Source organism: Microcebus murinus, chromosome 18, assembly GCF_040939455.1.
Source record: "Microcebus murinus isolate Inina chromosome 18, M.murinus_Inina_mat1.0, whole genome shotgun sequence".
Classification (NCBI taxonomy): domain Eukaryota; kingdom Metazoa; phylum Chordata; class Mammalia; order Primates; family Cheirogaleidae; genus Microcebus; species Microcebus murinus.
Window position 1 is genome coordinate 19,124,781 of NC_134121.1, and position 26,977 is coordinate 19,151,757.

General features: G+C 50.3%; 1 protein-coding gene across 3 annotated transcripts in view; it reads left to right on the plus strand.

Annotated features, from left to right (window-relative positions):
• The window catches only part of SMG6 (SMG6 nonsense mediated mRNA decay factor), a 221,692-nt gene extending 195,256 nt beyond the window's left edge, over nt 1–26,436 (plus strand). For 2 of the 3 annotated variants that reach the window (XM_012740650.3, XM_020280862.2), the window contains exons 14-19: nt 2,742–2,918; nt 6,807–6,953; nt 17,715–17,868; nt 20,881–21,092; nt 21,407–21,488; nt 24,634–26,436. In XM_012740650.3, the coding sequence (XP_012596104.1) occupies nt 2,742–2,918; nt 6,807–6,953; nt 17,715–17,868; nt 20,881–21,092; nt 21,407–21,488; nt 24,634–24,764 (903 nt within the window). In that variant the 3' untranslated portion in view covers nt 24,765–26,436. The remainder of the gene's footprint in view (nt 1–2,741; nt 2,919–6,806; nt 6,954–17,714; nt 17,869–20,880; nt 21,093–21,406; nt 21,489–24,633) is intronic. The other variant, XM_075994252.1, reaches the window with a different exon arrangement.
• Nucleotides 26,437–26,977: the final 541 nt, after the last annotated feature.

The window sequence follows — 26,977 nt, forward strand, 5'->3', positions numbered from 1 at the left end:
CCAAACAGGTAGAATCCTTTTCTGGCCTCTTAGCACCAGCTCAGAGACCCTAATGGATCAAAGCCCTTTTGCAAATCAGCCAGGAGTGTCCTTGCCCTAGAGGAGGAATTAATGGCCATAGCAGACACAATCCCCTACGAAACTAGGTTCCTTCTAAATGGGGTGAGAATGAAAACTAGGGGAGAATATTCCTTTATTGCTTGTGTGACCATATGAAGGACATTTCCCACTTGACCCTCTAAGGATGTGCTGCAGGCAGGTTCAGGATGTCTGCATCCCTGGGTCCTGCTGTGCCCTGGAAATCCTCATCCCCAGGTGTCCCACGTCCACACATGTGTCCTTTCTCTCTCTTGGCCAGAAACCACACTGTCTTCCTGAGCCACTCAGCATACCATCCAGCTCGTGTTCTGACAGCAGCAATACTCCTGCCCACCTGTCAGCACACACGTACCTGCAGCACACTCTCCTCTCCTGGGCAGGTTTCTGATCCATACTCATCAGGGGTGCCAGTGTACTTCTCACCATCCAGGTGAGGCTAAGGACCATCTCAGTCTTTTTCGCTGTCTTCTTCTCACCCCTTAATCCCCACCTCCTCTCCACTTAGCTGCAGCAGCCTCACACCAAAAAGGAAACTCCTGGCCCCATTACATAATTCTCCATGGTGCAAGCAGTAGCTGGGGCATAAGGTTAGAGGTCATAGTGGGGTCAGGTGGCTGACACACACTGTAACGACAAGGTGGTTAAAATTAGACCACAGAGAGGAAACTGGCAGTCTTGTGGAAATGCAGAAGTTTCCTCTACAAGTGAGAGGCTAGGGATGCAGGGAGGCCACTGTGCGTGCTGCCTGCCAGGCTATTACTCATTTCAGCTCTGTTCTTTAATGCCTTTTAGCCCCTGCTTCTGTATTTCTAGCCTTCCTCATCACATGTTTGAATACACGCGATGGAACCGTGGTTACCTGCCCTGGCCCAAGGCAAGTGTCCTTCCTCCTTCATGGAGGTAAGCTCAGGACCAGGTACCTCAAACTCAAGGGGCTGTCCTTTTTCTCAACCCTCCTGGATAGCTGAGAACCTTTTGGGTCAACCTCTTAGATGGAGATGATCAAGGTACTTAGTCTAAGATTCCAGCCTATAATGGTTACAGGGCCATTGGTGTGGGAGAGCAGGGATCAGCCCAGGCAGGGAAGAGAAGTTTTGGCGTGGCAAAGATTGCAGAGGTTGGAGTCATGGAGCACACTGTTGGCTGGTGTTGCTGCACTTTCCCTGGCCGGCTGGCCAGCAGAATGGTGCTCATTTCCACAGTGTCTTAAAGAACATGGATCATCCTTGTTTCATCTATTCTCTGTGGTACTCAGCCAAACTTCCCTGAGCCTGTCAATCTTTACTGTGAGCCTGCTGTGTGCCCAGCTTGTCCTTACAACTCTTATCAGTGAAGTTTGGAAAGTATAAGATATAGTCTTTGCCACCAGAGGGATAGCTGTCAAGATGAGGGAGATAACACATGTACCTGTAAAACGATGAGTAGTCAAAGACAGTCTCCAGATTAGTACTTCCCTGTGTGATGCAGACACATGTAAGTCCCAAGTCCCTTTCACATTAAGGAATGAGGAAGAATTAAAAGAGGGGCAGGGGCATTCAATGTGGTCTAGAGTCAGTGCTGATGAAGAGGCTGCCCTCTGTGGCATATCTGACCACTGAGGTGTGTTTCCCATGTGGAATGGCCTTCAGCTTTCAAGCTCCAGATCAAGCAGGGCCCCTCTCCCTTGGGGAGAACTCTACCAGTAGAGAGGAGAGGACCCCAGAGACCAGAGATGAAGAGAAGAACATGAAAAGGCTAGAATGCAGAAGGATACAAGCAATTCAGATGGGTTTGGAAGTGAGGACATGCATGTGTGGTCCCTCAGGAGGGAGGACCCCAGACTGGGTGACTGTGGACATTCCATCCAAGACACTTACAAATTTGACAGTTGCTCAAGATATTGAATTTCTTCTCAGCTAAATCAGCCCCAGCTTCTCTGACAGTACTGGCTTGTGTGCTAATGTGGCCACATGGGACTGGGTTGGCGTGAACCCCTGGAGGAGCAGAACTTTGGTGAAACACCCCCACCTGCTCTGCCTGTCTCCTTCCTCCTGACAATTTCCTGCCTGACCCCAGTCTCTTGAGTATGAGAAGCTCTTAGGTGGGGCAGGAACCTGTCAGGGGAAGCCCAAAATGATCTGGATGAAATGAAACAGCCAAGAAAGCCCTCATCATTCATTTTGCATTCCAGCTGAAAGTTCTCCTTTGGGGCGTCTGGAGACAGGGAGTGGGGAGAAGAGTGGAGAGTGACAGTGAGCTGTATACTGTAAAAGCCAGCGTCTTACACTCCACTCTTCCTTCTACTGATTAGAAACCAAACTTAGAAGAAGTTAATTTAGTCTTTTTTTATATCAAGACTTTAATAAAAGAAAGGCAAAAACCCTGAGGGCACCTGTCACTGGTCCCAGGGTTTTCTGCTGCCCTAGATATGACCTGAGGAGAGACCATGGTGACTTCCTTCAGAAGATCTTGTCCTCAACCTGACCTTGGCCCTTGCTCACCACCTTGCACACACATGCACACTCCCACTCACTCATTCTGCCCCCCTCGCCCAGTAACTTTGACACACATCTCATAGACCCCTCAGCCAAGAAGCAGTGTCTCTCATCTTCATCTTCCCTTTCAGAAAATGCTGTTTTTCTTCTCTCCCTCTCATCCTGTAGGTTATTGCAGCTGACTGCAAAAGGGTCACAGTGCTGAAGTATTTTCTGGAAGCCCTTTGTGGACAAGAAGAGCCTCTGCTGGCATTCAAGGGTGGAAAATATGTGTCAGTGGCACCCGTCCCAGACACCATGGGAAAGGAAATGGGAAGCCAAGAGGGAAAACAACTGGAAGATGAGGTACTATGCGGGAAGAGCCCGCTGTGGCAAGGGAAGGCTCCCTTCCCCTGCCCACCCCCCCCACCATAGCTTCAGCTTCTATGCCTGGTTATTTATAACCACTCAGAGCAGTGTCTATATTAATGTGACCAGCCAGCTTCTCGAGAGTGCACTCTGCTGGTGCCCCTTCCTGCCAGTCCACCCCAGTGCCTCCTTCTCACTCTGCTACAAGTTCCAGATGCTTCTTTTTAATGTTGCATTGGAGGAGAAGGGAGGGAAAGAAAGAAAGAGTTTAATAATGTGCAGCTCTGGAGGCTTAGGAAAGGGAGTAGAGAGAGGGGGGTGTTAGGGTTCAGGCTAAGGATCAAGTTTATAGATGTGTGGAGCTCAGTGCAGCACAGGCCTGAACTCCAGCCTCCAGCACACATACAGGAAGAGCTGACATTGCTGGCCCCATGTGGAAAATCACCCCCTCCCCGGGCCTGCCCTCCCTCCCTCTCTCCCTCCCTCCCTCCCTCCTGCACATCCTGATGTGATTAAGGAATTCTCCTCTTGTTTGTTTGCCCTTGGTTGTTCCTGTAGCCCTTGCTTCACTCCAGACCATGTGTATGTGTGTGTGTATGTTTGTGTGTGTGCATGCATGAGCCTGTGTACCCACTCCTAAAAAACCCCACTGCCAGTTGCCCTGCCATGCATATATGTGTCTTTCTGGGGGTGATTGTTGATGTGGATCTGTGTGTGCTGGATTTGTGTGTCAGTTTAAGTAAACACTGCTGCCAGCTTCCCTGCTGCCTGTGGGTTCTGAGTGAATGTGAGTGTGTGATGGTGTTGGAGCATGTGTGCATTCAGTATCACTGCCAGCTGCCCTGCTGGATGTCTGGGTGTGGGTAACTCTGTCTGGGTATTTGTGCACACACACCTCATTTTTGCCTAAAGGTTGACTCTTTCCTTCTTTTTGCCCCACAGTGCTAAAGACAAAGGGGACTTAGGTGGGGAGGAACGTGGGACTGAAAGAAGGGACGGAAGCAATTCTAGCCAGAGGCCAGGTCACCCATAGGCCAACATAGTCATTTGGCCTGCAGCAGTCTCCAGCGCCCGGTGGAGCAGGGTGGGGTGCAGGGATGAAATCAGCAACAGGCTAAGGAAGCCAGATGTCAGCTGGAAGCTGTCGTTTGTGATCTGAAGCAGTGATAGAGTGGCCACCTTTGGATCAGAGTCTTCAGTGCAGCAGAGTCTTGGACTGGCTTCATTAGAATAGCTGGAGAACCCCACCCCACCCCTGATGACACAGGGCTCAGCTTCCAGGACAGAGGTGGTTCCAGGGATAAAGCTGAGCCCATGATTCCAGACTCTCCAGATGAAACCTGGGCAAGGAATAATGGGAAAGAATGAGCTGTCAGTATTGGGAGGAGACTGTGGGGTTGCTAAAGCCATCGGGGTTTCCAGGCTTCAGGGAGAGCAGAGCAGTGCCACCCAAACCCTGGGCACTGTGTAGGGAAGCACAGTGGGCAGCACCTCAGCCAGTCATCTCACCCACACTTTGAGGTTGAGGCAAACTGTGGAGAGTAAGCAAGACTAGCTTACCAGGCTTGCTGGAAGAGATATCCTCTGGCCAGATGAGCCTACAATACCAAATCCAGTTAGGCAAATAAAGCCCAGAGAGAGGCACTGTGTAATAGCCAAAGAGGGCCTCTACTCTTGCAGGAACAGATCAGCTCTCTGGTCTCAGATCTTGGCTGTGCTACACTCTGTCTCTCCTTCTAAGGCTTATTGACCAGACAAAGGTTGTGACCCACACCAGGCTGCCCACTTCTTCCTTTTCCCACGAGCCTCCTGGGTTCCTTTATGTTAGTGGCCTCTGGGAAACCCTACTTACCCTGGTCTGTGTAATTTCATAACCCTGCACTTCCTCGTTTGCTGTGAGAGCTTAGCAAACCTCAGACAAGCTTCTCTGACCCTCTTTTGACCTCAGTCAAGCTCACTTCAAGCCCCATGATAACCTAGTATATCCTTGGTCAGAGCGGACAGAGGCATTGTTCCCCCATGGGCCAGGCAGGCATCCTATCTCTCTCACTCTGGTCCAGGTTAACCCCATGGACAAAGAAGTAAATGTGCAGAGAGAGTCTTCCTCCTTCCCATGGCCTAGGCCTCTGTGAAAGTAAGCCCTGTGACACTACAGCATGTGTGTTGTCAAATGAGTGGTGACCGTGGACCTCTGAGACCTCTTAGGATAGAAGCAGTTCTGGCCCCATCCTCAGATCTCATCTCTCCCCAAACTGCAAGACTGAGTAAGGATGGTCCGAAGGTAGTGATTTATCTCACTTGATTGTTCACAGTCAGTTACAGATTAAACTCCCTGTTCTATTACTTTCCCCCCTTCTCACTATTGCACTTGACTAGTCATTAAAAAAGAAAAGACTGAGTCACTTAAGCTGATTGGGAGAGGTAGGGGAAGATGTTTCTTCAGACATCATTCTTTGTGAACAGAACAGAGTCCCGTTCCTTAAGGGATGCTACTGAAATGCCCATCTTCCCACCTCTAGATTCTGTTCCCAAGAGAAAACATCGCCCCATCCATACACTTTACTAACTGCTTTCAGCCAAAAGAATCTGTCTGACTATTATCTTAAAATGGACAGAAGAGAGAGCAGTTTGTACTGAACAGCCGTGGTGGGGCCTATGGCAGGCCTGATGAAGCTCAGCCAAAAGGGCTAAATCTGGGCTTACAGTCTAGAAATCAGGACCTCAACCCTGTGGGCTTGCCCATTATTATTTGTACACGCATGGACTTTGGAGTCAGACTCACTTGGGTTTGAATCCCTGCTCCTACCACTTACTAGCTATGTGCCCTTGAGCAGGTTGTTTACCTCTAAACCTCAGTTTGCTCACTTATAAAATAGGGATGGTAATAGCACCTATTTCACAGGCTGTTGTGGGGATTAAATGAGTTAATACATGAAAAATGCTCAGCCCAGTACCTGGCCAATAAAAAGCACTCAATAAACGCTAGTTATGGTAATCATTGTCATTATCATCCAGTTAGGAACACAGGAATCTTCTACTAAATCACTCCTCATGTACTCATGCTAACTAACCTTGTCCCTCAAAGGAAGCTCTCTTAGGCAGCTGCATGTTCTCTACTGACCAAGGCCAAAAGTGAGAGAGCAAGGGCTGGAGCGTGGGACCACCCGGGGAGTGATGGCAGCTGAGAGCTGAGGCTGCAAGAAGGGAGGTGCCATCCCTGGGGAATGTTCCGCCAGCCTGGCAGGAGGCTCCTTAAGCTAGCCAGACACCTCCTACCCTACCCAGGCCCTGGGAGGGCAGCTGAGCAAGGTCATGTCATGTGAATTCCTGTAATGGGGCCCAGCAGTCCTCACACCGCCAGGCTGTGGTCTTAACAAGAAACCAGGACAAGGTCTGCTGAGCTACAGCATCTGCTCCCTAATGCTGTCTGGGGCAAGGGAGCTTCCACGTCTAACTCCCAGCTGTTGGCCAGAGTTGATTCCTATCAGATCATTAGCATGAATTAGATTTAAATTGAGTGATTTAGCTTTCTATTTTGTTTCCCCCTTGCATCATTTGTAATTTCAAAATGAAATAAACCCAAATTTTGATTCTGTGAGTATATGCAAGGGAGAACAAAGAATGCGAGTTCAAGTATATATGTGTGATTGTGAGTGACTTATGGTGTAACTCCACGAGAAAGAGCCCTAGAGGGTAAAGGGGAGCAGATGGAGGGGAAGATAGACAGCTTCTGTTAACCTCCCACTCCTTTGCCTGAGTAGAGGAAAGCACACACTGTCTGGGGCCCTTTGCAAGGGATGGTCCCAATCAGAATGGGTAAGGGGCTGAAAGGGCAGAGAGTGGGTTCATTCTACTCTTTCCCATGGTCTGCTCTACGACCCAAAGGAGGAGGACGTGGTGATTGAAGACTTTGAGGAAGATTCAGAGGCTGAAGGCAGTGGAGGCGAGGATGACATCAGAGAACTTCGGGCCAAGAAGCTGGCTCTGGCTAGGAAGATAGCCGAGCAGCAGCGTCGCCAAGAAAAGATCCAGGTGGGGCCTGCCTGGGGAGGGTGGTTCCCATCTGGGTGGCTGCTGTATAGGGCATGAAGAAGATGTGGGCAAAGGAGTAGGGGTGAGCAGAATTATCTCAGGAAGGGTCTTACACTGTCCTGTCTAGCTCTACCCACATTTTCTTACTCCACCTCTAAATTCTGGTAGCATGTTTGATGCCTGGAGTCTCCCTCATCCTAGGCTCCAAGGTAGGGGCAGAATCTTCTTAGATAATCTGATAAAAGCCCCTGCAATGAGGATCTATAAATGCACACCACACATATACAATCTTTCATACAATTTCAGAAATTTCAGAGTTGTCTTGAACTATATCTAGATACTCCTGGAGAAGCCATGAATTCTCAGTTGAGAACACTTATTCTTGAGGGCATAGAACGTCATGGCCCCAGTTGCCTTACCTGGATACCCGGTATGATGGAAGAGCCCCCTCTGGACAAGATATTCTCTATACCCTTCCAGAGAGAAACTACTTAATCTCCTCATAGATAGTTTCACCACCATCAGCCCTCTTGTGGGTCCATGCCTTCACTTGCAGCAAGTTTTTCTTTATGGCTAACCCAGGTCTGTTCCCTTGCACTATAAGTATACTTACCCTTCTCTAGGATTCAGAGCAGACAGAGAAGAAGCAGTCATGCTTTCCTCTTTAAAGACTAACTGTGGGCCGGGTGCGGTGACTCACACCTCTAATCCTAGCACTCTGGGAGGCCGAGGCGGGCGGATAGCTCGAAGTCAGGAGTTTAAAAGAGCGAGACCCTGTCTCTACTATAAATAGAAATAAATTAGCAGGACAACTAATATATATAGAAAAAATTAGCCGGGCATGGTGGCGCATGCCTGTAGTCCCAGCTATTTGGGAGGCTGAGGCAGGAGGATTGCTTGAGCCCAGGAGTTTGAGGTTGCTATGAGCTAGGCTGATGCCACGCCACTCACTCTAGCCTGGGCAACAAAGTAAGACTCAGTCTTTTTTTTTTTTTTTTTTTTTTTTTTTGAGACAAACTGTGTGCATTGGAAAGCATTAAACCACCCTGCTCAGCCTTTTTGGGGATGTCTGTTTCCAACCTTCTCTTTAGCTGCCCCTTTCCTTTGGCATAGGGTTTAATGCATGTGATCAGGCTGACCTGATTACAATCCAGGCTTTACCACTTAACTAGTTTTGTGACATTGGGCAAATTATTTAACTTCTCATAGCCTGTTTCCTCATCTGTAAAATTCAAGTGGTCATAACAGCTACCTCTTAGAGCAAGCGTCACATGCGGGTGTTTTTGTCCATTTGCTTTTTATTTCAAAATAAGATATGTGCAGTGTGCATAGGAATTTGTTGCCCATGCTAGAGTGAGTGCCGTGGCGTCAGCCTAGTTCACAGCAACCTCAAACTCCTGGGCTCAAGCGATCCTCCTGCCTCAGCCTCCCGAGTAGCTGGGACTACAGGCATGCGCCACCATACCCAGCTAATTTTTTTCTATATATATTAGTTGCCCAATTAATTTCTTTCTATTTATAGTAGAGATGGGGTCTCGCTCTTGCTCAGGCTGGTTGCGAAGCCAACTGTTCATAGTTTTTTTTTAAACTATAGTCCAACCCTCCAATGGTCTGAGGGACAGTGAACTGGCCCCCTGTTTAAAAAGTTTGAGGACCCCTGTCCTAGAGTCTCTATGAGGACTACATGAGAGAGTGCACGCATAGCATTAGCATAGTGTATGGCACAGAGTTCCATAAATGGTCACTGTTGTCTGATACTCGTCTAATCGCCCTACCCTGGGAAAGGAATGATTACTAATTAGGATCTGTCATTCTTTAGACACATTCATGTCACCTACTGCCATTGGAGTCAAATGTGTAATACCTCTGCCAGCATCATCTGTTGTACTGTGGGTGCCTCCTCAGCCCTACCATGGGTCTATGTGTAAACCCCTGTGGCCCTTAAACAGCATCACCCTCAAGCTTCTTCTTCTCTGGCTCTTTTCTTCCTTGCCATCTGTTTTCCCAAAAGTCCTGTCTCTACTCACTGCCTCCATTTCTTGACTCTCAACCCAGCAGTTACAGAAACTGTTGTGTCAGAAATCACCAAGGAACTGTCTTCATTAAATCTCAGCCCCTGTCATAATTGACTTGCCTGCAGCTTTGGGCCCTGAAGCCATCTTCCTCAAGCTTCACTTTAGCATAAAGGAATACCCTTGTCTTCTCTCTGTTGACCAGACCATCCTCCTAGGTTTCGTCACCACCAATAGAAAGGTCTCATTCCTTTCTATTACTCCCTAGTCTCAGCAAACTGAGTTGGTCTTAACAAATATTTGTTCAGTGACTCAATCACAGTAGCAACTAGAGTATCATCTAGCTTTTAGACTACCCTCACTTTTAACTTTTAACCCCTTGTATCTAATTTTTTTTTTTTAAGAACAGGATCTCTCTCTCTCTCTCTGTTACTCAGGCCAAAGTGCAGTGGCAGGATCATAGCTCACTGTAACCTTGAACTCCTGGGTTCAAGCAATCCTCCTGCTTCGGTCTCCCAGAGTGCTAGGATTACAAACATAGTATGTGTATATGTATATGTGTGTGTGTGTATATATATATGTGTGTATATGTATATATGTATATATATATCCTTTACTAGTTAGATGACATTGGGAAAACTATTTAACTTCTCTGAGCCTGTTTCCTGATCTACAAAATGAAAGTGTTTCCAGGCACAGTGGCATGTGCCTGTAGTCCCAGCTACTCAGGAGGCTGAGAAAGGAGGATCGCTTGAGCCCAGGAGTTCAAGGCTGTAGTACACTATGATCACACCTGTGAATAGCCACTGCACTCCAGCCTAGGCAACATAGCCAGACTTCATTTCTTAAAAAAAAAGTTTTTTTAAATGGTAATAGCACCAACCTGTTAGAGTTACTGTGAGGCCTCAGAGTCAATCACAGGACATATAAAATGCCTATCCAGACACTAAGGCCTCCTGCCTAGACAACGACACTATCCTTCCTCTCCAATCGCTCTCCCTAGACATGTTCTGCCCTTTCCCACTCTAAGGTCTTTGTTAGTGCTGTCCCTCAAACCAGAGTACCCTTTTTTTTGCTCCACATTTCCTGTTACCTGTTGAAATTCTATTCTTCCCTTCAATCCCGAGATGAAACTCCATCTCCCCAGTGAAGCCTTCCCTGATTCCCCCCAGGAGGAATTCATCTCTCTCTGCTCAGTATTCCTACAGCATTGATTTATTCTTCATTTGTGGAACTGCTATCATGTCTCGTGTTACAGTTATTTCTGGACTTGTTTCCCATATTGTACTGTGAACTCCTTGGAATCAGGACCATGTCTTCAGCTCAGTTTAGTAAATGGTGTTGAGCATTTACTATGCTAGTGGCTGGGGGACACAGGAACGAACAAAAAAGTCACATTTCAGAGGTTGCAATGTAGTGGAGAAGCCAGTCTTTAAACAAGTGATTTGAAGTGTGAGTGGGTGTTGATCCAAAAGGGCAGTCCGGGATGCTGTCGGGGCACACACTGTGGGAATCCATCCCTATCTAGGTGCTATGTTCAGCTTTGCCTCGCCAGTGAAAGCAGTACCTCAAAATTGAAGGTCTTCAGTAAGACTTGACTCCCAGTGCCCCTGGCTGGCCCTGTCCAGGCAGCCTGTCTGCCCATCATCAGCTCCTTCTGAGGAGGCTGCTCAGGCCCAGGTGCCGAGCAACCGTGAGCAGGCCAGAGCAGGGGCTGCCATGGCCCCTTTAAGAACAGGCCCCACATGCACCGGGCTGGCGGCCCTGCCTCCTGTCAGCCTCCTTCCTCCAGCCTCACAGCCACAGGAGGATTTCTCAGCAGAGGAAAAATTCCCCCCTTCCCTTCCCCCCCTCTCTTTAATGCCCGGGGCCCTTCACTTCCATAATTCTTCATTTTCCAGCCTTGAACGTAAGCCAGACACATCTGTCTGGCCATATGCGTGAACCCTGGAGTCTGTGCCGAGGTGGCTGTAAAACAGGGCCGGTGAAGGCCCTTCTGGGAGAGCACACACATGTGTGTGCCCTCGGGCCATTGGCTCCCTGCCCAGAACCACGGGGGCTTCATCGCTCCAAACCCATGTTAACCTTTTCTTATTTTTCCTCTTTTTGTTTAATTTAAGGGGGGAAAATCCCAAGGAAAAGGTATAAATTGTCCTGGGAGTGGGAGAGAGGCTCCTAGCTAGAGAGGCCATTATTGTTGGCAGGTACCTGGGTCACACTAATACAATAAGGAAGAAAGGAGCATCGAGTGAATTAAGATTGGAGAGATGGGCTGTAAATTACACTGCTCTGAACTCCATCAGTCTCCAGGGTGTTAACCAAGAGGTGTAAGGCAAGTCCCCAGCTCCCAGCGCCTTTTACAGATGCAGCAAAACAGGAACCACACATGTTTGGGGAAGGGGATATGAAGATGGGGTTGAAAAAAGTCCTCCTGGCCCCCATGCTGGCTATAAAGTCCAAGTGAGATCTGGGGCTGTAGCCACACCCCCACTTCCCTGCTCTTACCTAGACCCCTGGGCCTAAGCTCATCTGTGGGGATGGGGGGAGGTGAGGCCTGGCCTCCCTTCACAGCCTGTCCCTCCGTGCTTCCGGAGTTGCACAGAGGCTGGTAAGTGGGGCCGACTAGAGGTCAGAAAAGGGGTGTGGGGAGCTCTCAGGGCCTGTGCAGCTGGAGTTGCAGCGCCCCAGCAGGCCCCTGAATGCTGGGGGTGCCAAGTCCGCCCACCCAGGGCTTTGAGGCCACACTCTCCAGCTCAGCCCAGTCTTCGCCTTGTTGCCTGAGACAGCTCCTCATCTGGGGTTGGTCCTGCCCACCTTGCTGCTTTCTGCCTGAGTTCTTTTCATTCCCATTTCCATTCTTGGGAGGTGTCCAGGGACCAGAGCAGGGTACATGGTTTGTCTGGGAAATTGGTCAGAAGTGTTTCATTCCTAACCAGGCCCCCAGGGCAAAGCAGTCACTGAAAATCTTCCTCCAGGCATGAGGCGTGGCCTCTTGGCACCTCGTACTGGCCCTAGCCCTGTGAATCCCCCGCCTCCTCACTGTGTCCATGAGGCTTTGCTGTGATTTGTGCTGCTGTCGGGTGGGGTCAGGTTTCCTGAGCAGTTGCAAACATCCCACCTGAAACATAACAGGCTCTTCCTCTGGCCACAGCTATTGTTTCCCTCAGCATTATGGCCACAGTCTTGCTCTGTAGCCAGCAATGACATGTGTTCTGAAAATAGCTTTGCTCCCCTGTCCCCTTCCCGCCCACCCGCCCTCCTGAAGATCCAGTCACTCCTTTGTGGTGGCCCCAGGAGTTCCACTCTAAATATAGCTGTAGTCCATTCATACTGCCACCCAGCTAGGGGGGGCTATTGTGGAACAATGTTGTGCACAGAGCCCCCCACACCTGTATGGAAGCTAGCGGAAGGCAGACACTCAGCCCTGGCTCCTAGCTGTCGGAGGCAGGGTGGGAGCCAGCACACTACCAGGCCACGGGCACGTTCACGCCAGGGCAGGAAAGCACATCAGCCTGCAGAGCTGGGCATCCGCCCTTCCCACCCAAGTCTGCTCTAGCTTCTCTGTAGACTGTGGTGCTGGGCCTCCAGTTTTTGCCATCTGCTCCTATCTCCCTGGCTCCAGCAGCTTTCATGGGGTCCTGTCCTCCTACAGAATGGTCAAGGCATTAGCTAAAATACCTTTACTGCTTCTTGGAGCAGGATCAGAGGTATGATGCTTAGATCTGCCACCCCTTCTCCATCAGGAAAGGGCACACTTTGGCTTTTTCAGAATACCAGTTAGAGAATTCCAGTCAGAGCTACCAGTTAGAATTCAACGTTTTGTTTGTTTTTTTTTTTTTTTTTTGGTGTTGTTGTTGTTTTGGTTTTTTGTGTGGTTTTTTTGAGACAGGATCTCACTCTATCACCCAGGCTGATGGGTGCAGTGGCATCATCATAGCTCACTGCAACCTCAAACTCCTGGGCTCAAGTGATCCTCTTGTGTATGCTGCCACATCTGGCTAATTTTTCTATTTTTTCTAGAGACAAGGTTTTGCTGTATTGCCCAGGCTGACCTCAAACTCCTGGCCTCAACCAGTCCTCCTGCCTCAGCCTCCCAAAGCACTGGGATTACAGGCGTGAGCCAGGCATTGGCCCAGTTAGATTATTTTTAAAGTGCCTCTTAACTCTGAAACTCAGTGATTTAGTTCACCAAGATTCTATGACGCATCAATCTCTATGCTACGTATTGGAAAAGAAACTACAAGAAAAATAGTTAATTCTCCTTGAGCATCTTTAGGTCTAGTTTGAAAATAAGATCAATCCTTCTGAAACAATAAGAAATAGAATACAACTTGTCATAGTTATAATTTTAAAAAAGAAAGCAAGTATATGTTAAGCTCTGTGGTACTTACAGACATTAGAAAAGAGATTCTGAGCAGCAGTTTTCCCACTAACAGCACACCCCAAATGAAGATGCTCCTTCCTGCACCCAAGGGAAGCTTCTGGCAGGTCCTCCTCTCTTCTGTAGCAAATGCAAGATCTGCTACCTTTGGCTTCTGGTGGCCAAGCAGGAACTGCCTGCCAGTGGTTATCTCGCCTACTATTCCTACTTTTTATTTTATTTCCATTTTTTCATTTTTCATTTATATCCACATAGTTAAAATACACACACATACAAACACACTGTGAATCTTGTAATAGAAGTCAGTAGTCTTTTGTCCCACCCCACCCCATCTCCACTTTTGCTCCCTAGTGGTTTCCCTAGATAGTTACCCTCTTGGATATGTAGAAAATAAAATAAAAAATAGAGTTGGGCAGGAAGAAAGGAAACTGACATTTGTTCAGTTTCTAATACATGCATCAGATACTTTGCTAGGTACTTCTGTATACAAGGTTTAGTGTGGAAATTTGCTATGTTTCAAAATTTCTAATATCTGGTAAAGACTTTGGCCAGAGAGGTCCAGGGATGAATGATTCCATCAGACTGTAGAGGGAAGGAAGCAGCCACACTCCACGTGGAGCCCCTAAGCAGAAGGGAGACCCAAGAAGGCCTTTTCCTGGTCTGGCTCTGCTTTACCATCTGAGTTCTCCAAGTACCACAACTCCTATGTCAGCTAATTGTTTCGCTCTTATTTGTAATTCTGTGTGTCTCAATTTTCAGTGGGTCAGCATCATAAAATTATCTCCACTGTATAGAAAGAGAAACTTAACCTGTAAAGAGCCCTGTCTGGGGACCCAAGCATATTAGCTTCCTCCTCAGGCATTACTGTACATTATTTCTTTCCCAGTTCTCTACCAGCTTGCTCCAGGAAGCTCCCATACCTCAGAGATAGTTTGTTACTTAGCACCTTCCAGACTTTATACCAACTTGGTCCTTATTGCCACCAATCTGATGCTTTCCTTAGGTTCCTAGTATACTATCCCAGGATCACTGTGGCCCAACCTTGGCTATAGTTAGAAAGGTTCCTATGGAACTCTCCTTCCGGGTCATCATGCTTGACTCCAGGCCAAGGCCTGTCTGTCTGAATCACAGCATTCCAGTTGCACCCCCTCACCCCCACCAGAGGTTTCTGCAGCTTTTTACTCACACAAACAAAAATAAATCTCACTACCGGCCTCTGAACTCCACAGCAGTATGCTTCCCCCTTCTCCCCAAGCGTCCCATGGCTGCGAGTGGGGACTTGGCACTCTCCCCACCGACATCACTTTTTCACTCCCTGCGCATCCTGTGTCCTTCTCTCACCGTGCGACCCAGAGATCGGAATGGGACGTGACGGCCGGCACAGGCGCCGTGCACAGCTGCCAGGAATCTGACGGGTAAAATCTGGAAAAGTTGGGAGGGCAAATGCTAAACACACACACACACACACACAGCGCCACTCAGAAAGGGCCGGAAATGCAGACACCCATAAGAGAGTGCCTGTGGGCTCCCAAGCCCTCCTCCGTCTGCTGTTCTCTTTAAGAGGACTGAGCCAGTCTTGTGACCCAGGTGTGACCCCTAGAGGCCCACTGGTACCCCAGGAGAAGAGGGAGCAGCCTCATTTAATCTCCTAAGACTCCGTGAGGGTATGTGGGGAACAGGAAGCAGTTGTGTGGTGACTCACTGGGCAGAGCCAGGTTAAGGGAAGTTGTCTGCAGGCGTCCCTGGGACCGGATGATGGCAGCACAGCTCCGACCACCCTCACACAGCTTGGACCCACTCCACCCCCAGAAAACCAGCAGGGCTGCCACCTCCCTAAGGGGTTGTAGCCTCTTCACCTTTCTGGCCACAACCCAGAGCTCCAAGAAACCAGGGAAGTTAGAGCTTCCCTGGACTCTGCTCCTAGAGTTTTCTTCTGTCCTGCAATCAGAATGCAGGTAGGCTCGGTATGCCTCCAGGCCTCCTTGGCTACCTGGCTTAAAGGCCCTCCTGCCTACTGCCAGGCCAGCCATAGAGGTAGGATGGTACAGGGTCTTAGGAGCTAATTATTCACACACAGTAAAAAATGATAGCCAGTTCCACTTTGACAGAGTCAAACCAGGGCTGGAGTGTCATTTCTCAAGGCAGGAAAACAGATGTGAGAGGAGTTTCAGTGGTACAGTGGCAGAGGTACAGTGCTCAGTTAGGACCCTGAGCCTTTGTCATTATACCAGTCTCCCCATCTACCCCAAGCCATGTATCAGTGCTTGTTCTGTCCCCTCCCACCCGAAAGACAGATTTGGGAGTTCATGGTACCAGGAAAAGCGTGCAGAAGAGCTACATGGAGAACACAGGCTGGAAAAATGAGGAACAAAAATGCTGATGTTCCCCCTGCCAGAGGAGAAAGGGCAAAAAGTCGTTCACTGAAACTAAAAAGGGACCACTTCCTGTTCTTACAAAATGCCCAAGCCCTGTTTGGTGGAATGTGTGTTACCCTCTAGGTCAGGCGTCCTCAAACTACAGCCTGAGGATCACATGTGGCCCACCGAGGACATTTATCTGGCCCACCAGGTGTTTTTGCCACTGCTGCCTGCCCTGCTTTAGCAGCCGACTCCTCCCAGGCCCACAGTGCGCATGTGTGGAATGTACGCCGCGCTCTCCAGCGGTCTGAGGGACAGTGAACTGGCCCCTGTTTAAAAAGTTTGAGGACCCCTGTGTGGTAGCCTTCTGGGGAGGGGCAGTGACCCAAGTCCCCTGGGAAGGTGGCAGCAGCACCACTTTCCCCTCCTGAGGTGAGAGCAATAGGAAGACTTCATACTGGGCCTCCCAGCTGCATTTCTCATGCCTGCCGACGTCCTGTGGCCTGTGCCTTCCACCAGCTGTGGTGGCAGTGGCAGCAGCGACTTACTCATAGGGAGAGGTCCCTGGCAGGTCACAGAGAGGCCACCCCCATAATTTGAAGGCATGCCCTTTCAGTTTTACTGTCATTGTCAGTGAAACCTGAGCAACCTCCTTGCTGACTGTTGGTGGCCAGGGCCCAGCACTATGGGCCCCATCTCAGTTGGCACGCACATCTACTCCCCCTGCCTGCATCTGTGTCTTTGCAAGTTGCTGTGTGGCAGAAGGCCATGAGAGGGTGTGACTGGGCTGGGACCTGCTTTCCTGGCTCCTTCCAGATTTGTGTCGGTACCCTCTGTCTTGCTACACAGGGAACACACTGCCTGGACAGATATCAACAGATCAGTTCACTTCTTGGCCATGGTCCCCAGAAGAAGAAGCAGTACAATAGTGACCTATATCAAAGGGCCACTGCCACTCATGTAAAACTGTCAGGTGATAAAACTGGGCTTTCCTAGATGTGCATGGAGCCTCCCTGAGAGATGTGAAAGTCTATAAGACAGATAAGCACCGAGCCACATGTTTCCCGAGGTGAGACAGGTGGTCCATGGACCACTGGTGCCACAGGAGATGATTGTTAAATGATGCAGAGAAACAATTCAACTTTTTATTGTGGCATTTTAGCTTGTACTAGTAAACATATGACTAGGCTGTTGAATCCTTGATACCATGGATATTGTTGCTGAATAAGAGACTAAGCAAAAAAAAAATGACAGACTTAAAGAAAAACATTAAGTAAATAATAGTATAGTTTGTACAGGTTGTACAAAGGAACAAAAGTAGAACAGGAGTAGACCAGTGTTTAAAAAACACTGTGCTGGTCAAGGGGAAGGTGGTGGCCATTGAGATCAGTCTGATTGTTGCTCTGTGCAAACACGTGAGTGGGGTCTTAATTCATCACACCACATGGACTCCTGCTGCTACAGGAGATTTATTTGGTATTAATTATTAGCTGACAGCATCACTTTTTTTGTATAGCCTTTGAGTTAAACTTCATTGTTTTTTGTTTTGTTTTGTTTCAGCTACCCAGTGAAGTAAACTGAAATAACAAACTCTGTTCTGGATAGTCACTAGTGTCTGGATTAAGAAGTATCCTTCCACTTGCTGCCTAGATAATATATGTGAAACCACTTTCATATGCAAGGAAACTAACTCTCCTTCATTGGTTCTTAGCTGAAGGTCTTACTTTCAGAGACCTGTTATTTCCAATACCATCAGAGTCATTTCTCAGTCCTAGGCAGGATTTTAGCCACACCTTATTACCCAGGCCGTTTGGCCTCTGTTGATTTTGATTGCAGTGCTGTCCTCAGCACCTGGGCCTGTCCCTCAAGCCTCACAGGGGCTGTTTGTTCCCCTGGAGCGGGAGAGATTCATGGGGGCAGGATGCTGACACACTATCGAGTCAGGGCCCTGGCTCACTCCCCTGCTCGCATGCTCACTTTCTGGCTCACTCACTGTTCTGTGTCCCTGTAGGCTGTCCTGGAGGACCAGAGTCAGATGAGGCAGATGGAGCTTGAGATCAGACCCCTGTTCCTTGTACCAGACACCAACGGCTTCATCGACCACCTGGCCAGTCTGACACGGCTGCTGGAGAGCAGGAAGTACATCCTGGTGGTGCCCCTTATCGGTGAGTCAGGCGGGAAGGGCAGGGCAGCCCTGCACGTGCACAGCAGCCCCCCTATACACACGCCCCATGGCCCAGAGGCCAGGCAGGCAGAGCCCTGCTGTGCGTGTGTAAGACAGGATTTGCAGGGAAGTAGGGAATGCGTGGGGCAAGGAAAATTGTTTAATAATCAAAGCAGTTCAAATTATTATGGCTGATCCATGGCTTAAACTGCTTGAGCAAATGGACTTCTGTGTCCCAGCAACCAGAGGCTGCATGAACCCAGCCCTTGTTTTTATCCTTATAAAGCTTGCAGTAAAACAGCAAAGCTGGTTCCCGTTATTGGTAAACACTCAGCCCTGGCAGATAACGGCAGTGCTGCTGGGTGGTCTGGCAGGGAGGCTGGGAGGATTTTGAAGTGGTTAGATGCCTTTGGTCTGATTGTCTTGTAGCTTTTCATGATCATTCTGCTGGTTCGAGGTAGCATTCTTCTGGCCAGTGTCACCCTAAGGCGAGGCCAATAGGAACCCTCCAGAGCTAGCCCTTGGCTCATGCTTGTGGATTCCTACCACTTGGGCCCTCACCACTGTCTGGTGATTGGTGCTGGTGCAGGGTCAGCATCTCAGGACCCAGCTAGCTTGCTTTTCCACCCTCTGGCCAGAGGAGCCCAGCTGGGCTGTCTCCAGGGTACTGTCTGCTGGGTATCCTTAGTTCTTAGAGCTCTGTGGTGGGTCAGCCTCAGGGTAGCTTTGGGCTCTGGGCTTCTGTCTAATGTAACTGATCTAGCTGATGGCTCTGCTATGGAAGGAGAGGGTTTGGGAGATGATTGAGAAGTCAGGCTTTCTCATGTGCCCTTCTTAGCAGCCACCACTTGGAACAAGTTTGAGAGCCCTATCCCCTGGAAAAGCCACCAGACTGGCAGTCTGCCTACCAAGCCACCTTTGACATCCATGCCAAGATGTTCCATTGGGCCTTCCCTCCTGGTCCCAAGTGTCCTAGTGCCAAACAGGGGTGGAAACAAAGGGCAGGAAACATCCGCCCCTGCAGAGGCTGCAGAACCCTAGGGGGTTGTGGGAAACACGTTAGCACCACCTGAGAATGTTGGCACTGAAGCAGCCCTCTTCCCCGCCTCCACCCTCCCCGTCTTCCTTCCCCCTCCCCATGTGGCCTGGCCAGAACCTCTTAAATCCAGGCCCTTAGACGTAAGGGAAGGTTTTATGTTCTTCAAAAGTAGAGCAACTTCTGTCACCAAGGCAGAGCAGTAAGACCATCACGTTATCTCAGGCTCTCATGCTTCCCTCACTGGGTCCTGGGGTGGGGTACCTCTCAGCATCATATGTGTCTATGCTTGCCAACCCGGGAGGTTTTCAGGGGAAAGAAAGTGAATTGCTAGATGGTCAGGAAATGGTATAACTGAGAGAGGTTGCTGACATTTCAGGAGCCCCCTAAGACTCAGAAAATGCCTCACACACCGTCCCAAGCTAGCAGGGTTCTTAATTACTAGCACTGATTATGCCCCTGCTATGTGCTCAGTCTCCTTTTTCTCAGGAGATCCTGTGAAAGGCAGAGCTGTGGCCGACCCTAAGGAGCTTATGGTTTAGTAAGGACACCCAGATTTGGTAGGGAGGGAGGAAAAACATGTGAAAACCCAGGGGATATATGCAGGGCGCTGGGAACTGACAATTCTGTTGCAGCCATACAGGTCAGCCTCCTTGAACCCGCCGCAGCTGGGCAGGTCCCTGGACTCTCTCAGGGGCTGTAAGAGGAGGGTTCCTATTCACTGATGCTTTCCTTAGTGGACTCATGCCCTGTGCCCAGAGCAGCAAAGAGTTAAGCCAACAGCTTTCTCCACTTGTTTCTTGTGCTCTTTAACCTGCTCTGTGCTCCTTAGACCTGACCCCAGCATTGAGAAGCCCCGCCTGGTGCAGAAGCACAAACAAGCTTCCCCTTTGAAGCCTGTTTAGTTTGGAAGCAGGAAAGCAGATTTTGGGATAGAATACCAGTTTTTCCTGTTTGATGTTCTGTTTGCTGGACCATGCACCCATCCACCACTGCTCCCCACCCTCAGCTGTGCATTGTGTGGACACTGCAGCCCCAGGTTGCTGAAAGCCTGGGCATCTCGTTGTGTATGGGGTGTGTGTGTGTGTGTGTGTGTGTGTGTGTGTGTGTGTATTCCCATATGGGCCCTTTCCAGAAAGTGTCTCTGAATACCCAGACAATGAGTGCCAGGCTCACCATGGAACAGCATGCTCATGCCGACTCCCCGAGCTATGAATCATTGTACTGAGGAGCGGCCTCAGACCCCAAACTCTCCCGGAGCCCCCAAGGAGTGCATATTTCCCACTTGACCTCAGGCTTTTGGCTGGAATTTTGGAAAGAATCTTCACCAGAAAATGAAGCCGTGTCCCAGACACATAGGCAGGCAGACAGGCACACACACACACACACACACACACACACACACACACTCAGTATCAGAGAAGGTAGATGTGCCAAGGGTACGGTTTTGTGGAATACCAAGGCCTTTGCAAATGAGGCTGTGACTGCCCCTTACTCTATAATGACCTCCCTGCACTCTGCTGGAGGGAGGGTGGAATAGAACTTTGCCCCTCTTTGACTTCTGTGGTTGGGGACCCAAATAGATAAGAGAGAGTGCCTCACTTTCCCTTTAGCTGCTACATGCCCTTGCCTTTCCTAAGGGATCCTTTCAATTTGATCCTATAACTAAGGAATGCAGTAGAGGGGCCAGGTTTCTTTTGAATACAGCAGCTCCAGAAAATCTCTTTAAGTGCCTCCCAGGAGGAGGGTGGGGCCCAGAAGAAGAGGCAGAAAGGAGATAGGGCATTGTGAAAGTCTGGAACATTTTTCCCCCCACAAGCTCCCTTTCTGCTCTAGTTTCACTGGAAGACTCCTGTGAGGAAGGATGGATTCTGTGGCCTGGGAAGGGGCTAGCTGGGAAAATGAGTGGACAAAGGCCTCGGATAAAGGCAGACATGATTGCTGAGGCTGATACCGTGTGGGGGTCTGTTTCTTCAGTGATCAATGAGTTGGACGGCCTGGCCAAAGGGCAGGAGACAGACCATCGAGCTGGGGGCTACGCTCGTGTAGTACAAGAAAAGGCTCGCAAGTCCATCGAGTTCCTCGAGCGGCGATTTGAGAGTCGGGACTCTTGCCTACGGGCCCTGACCAGCCGTGGCAATGAACTTGAATCCATCGCCTTCCGCAGTGAGGACATCACTGGCCAGCTGGTGAGACCTCTGGCAGGAAGGGAAAGCCCACATCTAGCCTTCAGAACAGGGTCTCCAGGAATGGGGTGCAAAAGAAAGGCCTGTCAGCCTAGGCCACTGAGGGGGGACCTACCGTCAAGACCTGGGAGGGGGGAGTTCCTTATCCCCCAAATCACTCTTAACACAGTCAGACCTGGCCACACAGGGCCCACAGCATGTATGGGAGGGACTCTGGGATGTGGCCCTTCCCTGGACCCCAGAAGCAGAGTGTATGTCTGCCTCCGAATGGCGCCCCCTCCTGCCCAGTGGCACTTCTGACACTTGTTTTCCTCCAGGGTAACAACGATGACCTGATTCTCTCCTGCTGCCTCCACTACTGCAAAGACAAGGCTAAGGACTTCATGCCCACCAGCAAAGGTACAGCTTTACCTCTGCCTTGGGATCATCCATCCCCCTTCCCTACCTCATCCTACTTATCCTCAGCCCCTGAGAAAGTTGTCTCCACTGACTCTGGGCTGCAAAGTCTGAGGAATCAGAGTTTAGAGCTGATGCAAGCCTGAGTGGAGCCCCGTTTCCTGCCTGCCCTCCCTATCACAGCTCCCTTACCCTCAGGGAATGTCAGGTAGACCCTGGGCCAACTGGGGATGAGCCTAGCCCAGGAAGCCCAGCTCCAGGCAGGGAGCTCTCCCACTCAGTGTGCATCCATTTCCTTTCTTGGGTCTTCAGTGAGTTCCCTCTGACAGCAAGAATGTCTTTATGATTCAGTGTAGCTTGTTCTGCCCGTGGTCTCCTGAGCCCGGCCCTGTGGGTCCCTGGGCACACTCCCTTTTCTTGGCCATGCTCACCTTCCTACCCTTTCAGTTCTTCTGTGAATGTTTACCGTACATCAGGCCTGGGCAAAGGCACTTCTCCAGTGAATAGGCCTTCCTTCCTGATCTTTCCAGTTGTGAGCTGTAGCACTTTGCACACTGCCTAGAGCTGGAGGCAGGTGAGAGCTTGAGGACTGAGCCCTTAGCCCAATTTTCAACACCTTTTTTTGAGCAGAATCCCATCTTTGGGCCAAAGACCCCCACTAGGGTTCTCTTCCAAGTGCTCAACCACCTCACCCTCAAGCCTGAGCATCCTTCTTGAACAGGGTCGGTGATGCTCAGGATCTTTCTGCTCCTGGTCCCCAGGATTCCTAGCACCTTCTAGCTCAGTGTCATCTGCAGAGCTGACAGTTCTCACCATTTGGTTTCTGTCTGCATATATGTAGTCTCTTTCTTTCTGTCCTTTTTGCCTCTCTCTCCTCCTCTCTGTTCATGTTCCTAGCCCTGGCTTTCAGGCTGCTCTGGGAGTTGTCGTCTCTCCTGTCTCTCCTCCACTTCACTGCGCCCCAGGCTAGTGCAGCCCCTGTCTCTTGCATGAGTCTCTGAACCAGGGCAGGTAACAAGCCCACAAGTGCTATTCCTCAGAGGAATCCTGCTGCATGGCTTGTGTGCACTGTCCCTCAGGGCCACATCTGGAGCATTCAAGTGATAAAAAGGAGTCTTGGCCAAGCCAAAGAGAGGAGCTTGTGCTCTGTCCCCAGGCAGCTTCCAGAGGGGTACCTCCTGAGGGAGAGCTAGGCAGGATTGCAGAAGGCCTTGTTGGGAAATGCAGTTCCAATACTACTGTGCCCCACTCCAGCCTCAAAACTGTTTCTTTCTTAGCACAGACACATTCTGGCTTTGGCCTTACTAGTCCTCCCACCCCCTACTTCACCCCAAACAGCCTACAGGAACCCACTGCCATCCTGGGGACCGCCCCTATCAGAATTACATCAGCAATGGCTGGTGTAATCAAACCCCATTTGTCAGTGTGAATTCTTAGCAGATTAACTTGTCAGATTCACAGAGAAACCGTCACCAAATGTTTATGTGTAAACGATGTTGAATTTTAAAATCATGTGGATTATGGCGGATGGGGCCTGACAAGATGACGGTCTCTGGTTTCTAACAAAGTGAAGTTACCAGTGTCAAAACAGAGGATGTTTATTGTTAAAAATGTCTCAAAGTATCCACAGAAACCCCTGCAGACCCCTGCCAGCAACGCTGGGCCTTGGTTGGCTGACCTAAGGCCTGGGACTCTCCTGGTCTGAGGCCCAGGGCAGGAATGGTGGGGCTACAGACAGACACAACAGCCAGCTGGGAGGCCCATGCAGTACTGCACACCGCCATGCCAGCCCACACTCATGCTGCAGAATGGCCCAGCCCAGACAGCCACGGGGTCTCCAAGGATCCCCTTACCCAAGGCCACCTTCCTGTCCCTCTCTGCCTGTCCCTTGCCTCCATATCAGACCCTTCTTCCTCCTCCTGTCTTCTCTTCCCACCACCAACCCCACGGACCTCTCCCTCCCTCTTCCCCCAAATTCCTCCCCAGGCTGAAAGCCAGTTCTCAGCCTCCCTGCCTGGAGCTGGCAAGTCTGAAACTGCTCAGGTCAGACATGGATATTTGCAGTCCCCCAGCCCCGCCAGCCCACGCAGTCAGTGAGCACTGCAGGACATTTCCTGTGCCTGACTGTCTGCCGGACCTCCATCAGGAAATGCCCAGCCTGGGACTGAGGAATGGACCTGCCACCCAAGCAGGCATGCCAGAGTGGGGGTTGTCATTGTGTGAGTGGCCCCCATTTAAATTCTCTAATGTTAAAGGTTAGGGAATTAGGGAAAGAGAGGTGGTGAAGAGATCGTACTAAATAGAATGAAAGATATTTGTGCCACTATAGAAAGATCTTTTAAGTACATAAAATCTGAATAAAGTAAGTATGCTTACTACTGATCACAGTGTTTTTCGGGGGAAGGAGGGAAGCTTATATATACAAGTATATGTACTTATAAAGGTGCATAAAGAAACCTGGAAGGACACACAGATCTACCCATTGGGTACATCAGAGAGCTTGGAGGATAATCCTGACTCTACTTTTCCCTTTTACTCTACTGTTAGAAATTTTCACCATATACGTGGATTACTTTTATTTAATAGAGGAAATCACTTGGCCATAGCCTCAGAGCCCCTTTCGTGCAGTTCTGCCGAAGACCCTTTCTCTCCCATCCTCAGAGCTCCCTATTCCCTCATCTAGGAGCCCTGGATACATTTTCTATTCACTCTTTAGTTTTCTACCTCTGGATGCTGGCTTATGGAGGGAGAGGATGTGTAAAAAGAGGGATATTGTGATCCAGGGCCAGTTTTGCAGTGAGGAAGAGTAGAAGGCAAGGGGCTGCTTTTGCTCCCTCAGTTCAGCATCCTGGGGGACAGATCTATGGAGGCCGGTGGGTTTGGGCAGCTCTCAGGCACAAGCAGAACAGAGTCCTGTGCAGGAGGTGGAGTCCACAGCAGAAGCCCAGCATGGTCCTTTCTAAACCAGTAGGGGAGGGGCACCCTAGGCTGAGAACCTGGATGAAGGAAGGGACTTGTGGAAGGGCCAAGAAATGGCTGGCCTTGACACCCCCATCCCCAAGACCATATTCCCCTCCAGGGCAAAAGAGGCCAATGCCTCTCTGCATCCTGTCCTCAGTGAAGGCCTTTTGCTCTCTTGTGCCAACAGAGGAGCCAATCCGGCTGCTGCGGGAGGTGGTGCTGTTGACGGATGACCGGAACCTGCGTGTGAAAGCGCTGACGAGGAATGTGCCTGTGCGGGATATCCCAGCCTTCCTCACATGGGCCCAGGTGGGCTGAAGGGGCCACACCTGGGCCTGCCCCCATGGAACCGTTCCTGAAAGGCCACAAGGCGCCCAGTGTAGCACGGAAGATGCCCACGTGCCTGAGCCACCAATCCACCCAGATAATAAACCATCCTCTTCCAACCCACGCCGTGGCCATGCTGTGGGGGAGCTGCTCCTCACAGAGCCCCTCCCAAGGGTCGGGCAGAAGCTGCTGGGACCCTCCTGGGCTGCCAGGATTTAGCAGGGAGGTGGCTGGCTACAGCGACAGCAGGTGGGCAAGCCAGATAGGCCGCCCCGTGCTCTCAGCCTCTCTCCCTCCCGGTCTCATTCCAAGGCTGAGGGAGGGCCTCCTCACCCTGAGGCTCAGCCACTTTCTCCAACAGAGATGGCAGGGGTTTTAGAGTTCCATCAGAAGCAGGAGAAATCATAGATCCCTTTAATCTTCAGAACCTCTGTCCTGAATGTGTTCAAGAGGCTTTGGTTATGTCATGAAGAGAGTGCCCAGGGTGTGTGTCTCCATCCCTGAGGCTTAGATTCAAATTCCCATGGACCCAAGTTAGGTTCTAGATGCCATGTCCCTAACAGCAGCCCTAGGCCCCCACCTTCTCTGTCTCCCACCCCAAACACACACACCTATCCTGCTGCTTTTCTTCCTGCTCCTATCAGTTTGGGTCCCTTGCACTTCACCACTTGTTTTCCTCTTGGATGGTCAGAGGAAGGGACATCTGGTCTCAGGCCCATGTATCCAGGTGGCCTTTGCCTCCTCCCTCTCCCTTCATTGGCCTTCCTTTCACTCTAGTTCCCTCTACAGGAAATTTCCACAGATTCTTCTCAGTTCCCCCCTTCCTCCCCTCTTCTTGCCCTCCCTCCGTCCAGAACATCCCCTTACCCTTCTTCCCTTTCTAGTTGGTCCCTTTCACCTCCCTGATGCCCTCTACTTCCTCACCTCAGTTCCTTGTCTTGGGGGTTCTCACTCTGAATCTTCCTCCTCTGCTACCTGTGGCAGAAACCTAATAAAGCTTTCCCACCCAGGTCCTTCTACCCAAGGCACTTGTGCTCCTGAGAAACTTCCCAGGCTTATTCAGCCCAGATGGTAAGGCAGTCCAGTGCCTGGGGGTAACATTGCCTAGCCTAGGGTTTTCATCTTGTTTCTAGCTTTGCCCTCAACTTCTCAGAAGAATTGACATAGGGGCCCTTTAGCCTTTGAGTTTGTTGTTGCCCTTTTAGCTGGTACCCATATTCACAGCCTCAGCAGGAAGGTCTCTTGGAAAGTGAGTTCTTCCAGCCCAGGGGCAGGTGTAAGGAGGACTGGGGGAAGACAGGGTTTTAGGTGGAGCCAGGTGTAAATCTTGCTGGGACCCGTGGGGAAGTCCCCCAAGAGCCCACAGTCTGACTGTACAGCCTGCCCAGAGGATGGGAGCACTGCTGCCTGAGGCCCAGGACTGTGCCAGAAGGAGGAGGGACTGTGCAAGACAGCCAAAGCCAATAGTTTTGGGGGTATGAGTCCCCCAGAGCTTCAGAAGACTGAGCTTTTTGGGGTATAAGGTCCCAGCCTCTCCTTTGAGATCATCTCCCCTGGCAGAAAGCTGATGACTAGGTGGGTGGGAGGGAGACCCATCTCTCCTTTCTGACCCATTTACAGCACTGGTTTTGTTTCCTTAATAAATTTTTAGTTTTGAAACATACCTGACCTCTTGCTGATCTGTTTCTGGGACTGGGGAAGGGAGGCGGGTCCAAGCCTATGCACCTGTGTGAGGGTGGCCCTTTCTGACCCCTCCACCCACCGGGTTCAGCCCACCCAAGTCCTTGTGCAAGGGCAGAAGAGAGCGGCAGGGTCGGGGTCCTTGGTTACTGCTTTATTGCTGTTTGGTTCGAGTATAGAAAATGGAAGCGGCTCTGAAAGAGCCTGTGTACAAGGTAGGAAATATACAAAGAAGAGGAGGGAGCTAAAGAGACCGCGTTCCAGCCCAGCCCAGCCTGGGCTCGGGATGGGGGGCTGCCCGGGGTGCATGCAATAAATATGGTCCGGGACCCCAGGGAAGGGAGGGAAACACCTCGGGAGCGGGAGATCAGGTAGACCAGGGCTGTGTCAGCCCTGTGACTCCAGAACTCCCCCCCCTCGGTGGTCGAGGAGGGAAGGGTTGGCCCTGGGGCTAGTGCCACTTGTGCAAAATGAGGAACTTCACATTATCAGTCCCGGGGCGGGTGGGAGTGGGGGACGGGGGG